Raw genomic sequence first — 6,685 nt, forward strand, 5'->3', positions numbered from 1 at the left:
AGAGACCAACAGTACGCAGAGAAGATCAGCAAACTGAGGGCAAGCACTTCTACCCATATTCCCATTAAAATCCATAGGAAGCCCAATCGTCTCTATCTCACAGATTATTTATGATAAGATAATTTAGCATGTCTGAGCATGTAAAAACTCAATCAGCCTAACTACCCATTCCTCGCATTCCCAATTTGTTCCCCTGTCACTGTCAACAAGTCAGCTTTACAGGTTGTAGCTCCCTACCTTCCATGTTTACCACACTCTTGAACAACTGAGCCAACTAATTTATATTTTACTCTCTCTAAAGAAGCAGAAACCTCACCAAGCAGTTGAGGCACATAAAAGCCTCTACTAAGAGACAACCCACTAGGCCACTCCCTTTCTTTCCATCCCTTTTTTTCATTTTTTACATACTACATCCCAAAAGACTTTAGGATGCATAGACGAAACATAAAGAGGTCTTTCCATAGTTTCAGTCAGGTTGATGCCCATTCAAAGTAATGACAGAGGGCACCTCTAGTGGCAGTCCAGTTGCCACAGCCAAAGAAAAGGCTCCCTTGCTTTGGCCCGGGCTTCCTAACCATTCCTTTGCTGCTCTTCACTCCACAGTAACAGAAAGGGTGATACTGGAAAACAGGACTATGCATTTCCTTCAGCTTGTAGGGTTGATGTGGTGAGAAGGACAGATAGTCAGGGGACGGCTTCCATGACAATGAACCATCAGTTGTCTGCCACATTAGTGAGTTTGTGATGGAGAATTTGATACCCCTGCGCATGAGGAGGGCAAGTAGGTGAGCAGTGTTTTTGGCATCATCCAGCCCGCAGTGAGCACGGCCTTGCCATGCTAGGCCTGCGATCTCCACAGCCTCCTTTAGATTGCACCCAACACCACCAAATACCTCACGGAAAGGAATTTTCAAGTTGATCCACCTAATAAATGTAAACAAATGAGAAAATCAGTCCATACTAATGCCCATATTACATGTATTTTTTTAGATATATATGAAAGCATCAATAAAAAGAATAGAGACAGAGATAGAGCTTGCAACGTGGCCCCTCATATCCATAATGCAGAGTGTAAATCAGCAAACTTTTGTCAATTAAAAAATGATTTGCAAAACAAACATACATTTACCATGCAAGGGTTCAAATCAACAAAGTTTTATCTGATCAACTCACCGATTAAAATAAGGGGGCTTCCTGATCTTCTTAAATCGGCACTCAGATTCCAACATCACCCGGCAATCCCAGTTTGACCATGTAACCACAGCAAAGTTAGTGTTTTTTATCCCCTTCTTCTCAAGCCATTTATCATGCCTAAGGAGTGCCTCACTAAGAGTGACACCTCTGTCCACCTGAAGCCCCACAGAGACATAAAAACAAGATCAACATCACAGAAATTTTCTATAAAATGATAAGGAGAACTAATCATGGTACATACATAACTCAAGATCCAAACCCCTTCCATTTCTATAATCCACATTCACTCAATTTGTCCTTTCTTCTTAATATCTCCAACTTCCACAATCAATTATATAATCAACATTTTTAATCAAACTATGCGGGCTGTTCGAAATTTTGAGACTCTTAAAACCTAGTTCTACAAAAGTATACTTTTGGTGAAACTTTAGTTTACAAATTACAAATCAAGTGACAGGGAGGTCTGAAGTTTACTCTCTGTGAAGAAATAAGGGAGGACAAAAATACATGTATAGAAAATAGAGGAAGAAAAAGTCAGGAAGAGAAAATAATCTTTCTCCCTCCTGTTTGATGAAGTAAAATTGGTTTTTTTTAAGAATAGTAAAATTATGATTTCAACTTTAACTTTTTCCAAAAATTATATATATAAAAAAATATGTATGTATAGAGATAAAAACTTAGTTTAACAAAATTTCCCCTCACTCTCTCCAAATTTCGAGAGAAAGAGGATTCTGGGCCTAGCATTTATTTCCCACCCACAGTCCCAACACTTTCCATATTCCCCACTTTCCCTTCTTTCACATGCAAGAGAAAAGTGAAAACTAGCTCTATTTTATTTCCCCTTGCTTTCTTCTGATTTTCCACCTTCCCTATCATAGCCTTAAGCTAGACTCTGATTAAGCCTTCAAATGGCCAATAATTGTGAAGCGCAATAACATGGGCTCACAAACAGGTGTCTCAATAAGATCACAGAAAGATCATGGCTCAATAAGGCCACCTCCACTTACCCAGTAAAGTTTACTTGATAGTGTTAGCTATTTTTCTTTTTGGTCAGCTACAAAATAGGTAGGGTACAAGATATAATTATTGTCTTCAAACTCAGCTGCCCCCTAGGAAACAAGTACAAGTAGAAAGCTCCCAAAATGTGTCATTCAACAAATAAAACTGGTCTTTTCATACCCAAAACATATATTAAGAACTCAACAACTCCTAGATTCAGAGTTTGATTCAGCTAAATTTTCATATACTTAACAAACATTTGCAAGAGTTAACTAGTCCCTAAATGTACGGCCTCTACTGGTGACCCCAATATCCTTTTTTGAATCAAGTCAAGCAACTGTACATTTTAAATCCTCCGCCAAAACATACCACTGTGTAACAGATACTTCACCCGGTTACGTTAAATTTTCTGCCCAGTGTTTGTCAACTTGGAGTTTTCAAAGCAATAATGTTTACAACTTTTCAAGTGTGCACTTCACTTATAATTATTAAAATACCAAAAGCAAGAAACGCCTCAAAAATCTTAGAATCGTATATTAATAAACTATTAATTTTCCTTTCAGAATTAATGACACAGAAGAATGACCAAAAAGAAGAAGGGCACAAGAAATACTTTCTGAAAATGATCATTCAATGCCTCATCATAATTATTTTCCAAAATAACTACTTCCTTAGCCATCACACCACAGAATACATTTCATGTGAAAAGAGCATGGCATATGGAGACTATTGGCAACTAATTGTGCCATCCAAATCAACCACTTCTTATAGCCAATCCTCCATGCCTTCATGTCCTTGATTGATGATTGGGTACCATTGTGGTTCAAAGGTTTTAGTCTCCAACAGAGAGGATAACTTGCACAAGTCCTTAAAATATCTAAAAAAATTACAACAGCATATTCATAGAACTTTCCTTTTGACAAATCTCCAGCCTGTCAGAAGGATATCCTTCCTTTGGAGAAAATAAAAATCAATCTAATCTGGCTCTTACAGAGAAATGCCTCATTGACACTAGGGAATCTAACAGATAGCAAAAAGATTCCTAGAACAAAGGGATCTGACAAACTATCTAGTATTTTAAATGCAAAATAAAGGATATCTACAGTACAATGTAAACTGAATACTCCCAGTAAACACTACAAGAAACATGCATATTTAGGTCTCATTTCTACAAGGTAATGAATGCCCCAACTAACCTGGATTTGCTGGATACCAGTCAGATCCTTGCAGAAATCACTTAGAAGCTGATTGCAAGTTGGCCGCACATATGTCTGGAAACAGGCTTCGAGTTGGCCAGTTACACTGCTCACAATGACAGATGGAAACTCGATTATCTCTTGTGGATGGGGATTTTTTTCCTTGTCACAAGTAGCCTCAAAGTCTATGACTACAAAATACTGAAAATCTTGGAATTGGAACTCATTGGGGTAACCTTGGGAGTACGTATTAAATGGGGCATACTGAAATCGAGTTTCCATATGAAAAGGATAAAATTGTCCCTCATAGCAATTCATTTGGCACTGCTGAACCTTTTGAGAGTCAGGGTAGAAGGTTGACCGTGAGCCAAAATCATGATGGTAGGTCGGTTTGCTGTGAAATTCACTAGGAAGTTCAAGAAATTCACTGCTTATTGAGTGCACAGGTTCCACAACATCCCCAACTGAGTGCACACTAATTTCTTCTTTGAGCTCTGTAAAGCGATCATTTGAATTCCCATAAGGGAATCCATTGGTCTGGAGGCATTTTAAGGATGCCTCACAGCTCCTTTGAATAGTTTCTGCAATAGAAAATCAAAGCAACAAACATCTAAGAAAAAAAAAAATAATTATAATCTGGAATTTCTCACCATCATCAGCCATAATTAACCATCCAGCAGAACCAAATTACAAAAGTACAAACAAGAGATGCCAGATATAAGCACACTTGGCATATGGGCACCCATATTCAATTAACCCAAATAAACTCCTGTCCACCCATTCACCCAATTATTATCAAATGTAGCCATTTTAATGTATTACAATATATAGCTCTAAACAAGGATAAGCATGGATGGGCCCAAGCCAGGATAAGGCCTGGAGTCCTACACTCCTACTACGTCAGGGCCTAATTTGCCTGAATCCTTTGAGCTTAGGCCTGACCCTAAGGGAAAAACAAAGACCCATGTCCAGGTGAGACCAACCTTAAGTCTTCCAAAATTTTGCTTGCAATCTTGATTAGTTTAGTTACTTCTATTACTTTCACCACCACCATCACTATCACTGCCACCACCACCATCGCTGCCACCACCACCAACACCAACTGCACCCCAACAAATACAACCAATGCATGCTACCACTACTATCAAATAAACTAAATATACTAATAAAAATTGTTATTACATTCGTTGTTTTATTTTCCTACCAAGCTAGGATTAGAATATTTCAAAATTCCCATTCCATTACATTTTTTACTACATTTTTTACTGCATCTCAATTCATTACATCCTACCAAACATTGCCTCAGGAGATCCATGAATTGGTGTTAACCGACAATGATCCATGAGACAATAACCTCAATAGACACTATGATGCTTTATGGCTTATGTTGGTTTGTCCCCTTGGTTACCTGATATCACATTGGTTTATTTTTTTGGTCTATGCCCAACAAAATACCTGTGACTTGATTGTTAATTCCAAGAAGGTTGAGTTATTTTTATTGGACACAACTTTACCACAGTGGCACAAATATGACAGATTTTTCCCACGTAAAGAATCCATCCCATAAAGAGTAAAATTAGCCCATAACACTCATTGATTGGATAAAACAAAGAGAATCACACAAGATGTTAAAAGACAGCGTTATTCATCAATCTCCAATGAACATGAGCACTGAACACCAAGTTAAGTTCAAACAACCCCAGAAGAAATAACTTCCAATACCAGCACTTCAGAATCACTAAAGAGGTAGATGACCTCTATCTTTGCCAAGCCAAAATCCTCATAGCTAAGGACAACTGGTATACTATTCTGATAAATTAAAGTAATTATAATATTATATACTCAATACATTTTAAATGACTAGTAGGGACAGAGTAATCTAGTCAAATGCAGCTCTGTGTCAGATATCTGCACATAAAGTAAGCCCAGAATGAGATGCTTATGAGTAGACATCTACACAACCAAGCCAAGGACAGCACTAAAATTAAGTTCAAATCAACAAATATGCAACCCCATAACCAGATCTTAATTTTGGTATCGGCAAAACTACATTCAATACCAAAGTGTATGAGTTCAAATTGTGCACACATTTACAATGGCGATGCTTAAATTATAAGCATTGCAACTGCAATTTCCTCCTACAACAATAAATTCTTACTCGGAAAGGGAAAAAAAAATCATGAAATTTCATATACATTATCCTTTCAATTCATTAGTAATTTTCCAATCTCTGATGAACATAAAATTACACATTCCCCCAATTCTACTAGCAGTCTAATGTCTAAACATTCAAGTCTTAGCAGCATCCCCACTACCCAGCGAACAACAAACTGAGGCTTTAAAATAAAACCCTAAATAATTTACAGCACCAAATATTAATAAACTCCTCCTATCCACGTTCACCAAACCCGATAAGTAAAAGCCAAGAATTGCATTCTTGCATCACAAAAGAATCAAATAAACTCATAAATCCGATTGCAATTGGACACACAGAATTGAGCAACATACTCAAATAGATCACAAATTGAACCGTGAATTCACAAAGCTAAAGGCATAACCGAAAAGAAATTAAAGAAGCAAAAGAAGTTACCTTTATTTTCAAGGGCCATCATGATCTTCCGATAAATAAAGATCCACCAGCGAGTACATGAGATCTTACTCTGTTTTGCCCACCTGTACCCACCAATCACACAGAATCAAACACACGTAAAACCACATAAGAGTAAAATTTCCAGAGAGAAAAAGGAGAGAAAAGGCGAGAAAGATAGAGACTGAGAGAGGGAGAGAGAGAGGGAGAGAGAGAAGAGGAGAAACCTGGTGTGATTTGGGGATGTGGGAGAGAGCAGGAAGCTAACTCTTTATATATATATATATTTTTTTTGAATTACTTTATAGTTTTTTTATGAAAAATACTTTATAGTTTTACTTATTAGTTAATTAAAATATTTCCAATTTATATACTGATTTTTTTGAAAAAAATTATATATTAAAATTTATCATTATAATATACCTAAATATAATTAAAATTATATATGAAATATACAGTTGAGATTTAATTTTCATTAAAAAAATTAATTAATATATACATAAAATTGATTGACACTATCAATGGCACATATAAAAATTAAATGTTATATAAAAATAAATTTATTTCCTAACAATTACTAAAAAAATACTGTATTTTTATGATTTATTTTTGTTATAAATTAATTTAGATTATGCTGGTTCTAATTGACAAAATATATTTAAAATGATTAAATTAAATATTTTTTATTGAAAGTTGTATAAAATTTATT

The 6,685-nt window shown here is 36.0% G+C and overlaps 1 protein-coding gene across 1 annotated transcript; it reads right to left on the reverse strand.

The window, feature by feature from the left end:
* Positions 1–25: 25 nt before the first annotated feature.
* LOC110666929 (uncharacterized) lies at positions 26–6,314 on the reverse strand. The gene is made up of 5 exons (XM_021827611.2): positions 6,204–6,314; positions 5,980–6,062; positions 3,390–3,970; positions 1,174–1,349; positions 26–924 (listed from the first exon to the last, which is right to left on the reverse strand). The coding sequence occupies exons 2-5, from the start codon at positions 5,999–6,001 to the stop codon at positions 471–473; spliced, it is 1,233 nt and encodes a 410-aa protein (XP_021683303.2). The 5' UTR covers positions 6,002–6,062; positions 6,204–6,314; the 3' UTR covers positions 26–470.
* Between the last annotated feature and the right edge of the window lie 371 nt (positions 6,315–6,685).

This window comes from Hevea brasiliensis, chromosome 1, assembly GCF_030052815.1.
Source record: "Hevea brasiliensis isolate MT/VB/25A 57/8 chromosome 1, ASM3005281v1, whole genome shotgun sequence".
NCBI lineage: Eukaryota > Viridiplantae > Streptophyta > Magnoliopsida > Malpighiales > Euphorbiaceae > Hevea > Hevea brasiliensis.

Excerpts from the sequence above, each read along its gene's own strand:
- LOC110666929 (XM_021827611.2), bottom strand. The coding sequence starts at position 6,001 with ATGATGGCCCTTGAAAATAAAG. Across the intron at positions 3,971-5,979 it reads GATGGCCCTTGAAAATAAAG|AAACTATTCAAAGGAGCTGT; the intron begins GTAACTTCTTTT and ends TTTCTATTGCAG. Across the intron at positions 925-1,173 it reads AAGCCCCCTTATTTTAATCG|GTGGATCAACTTGAAAATTC; the intron begins GTGAGTTGATCA and ends TACATTTATTAG.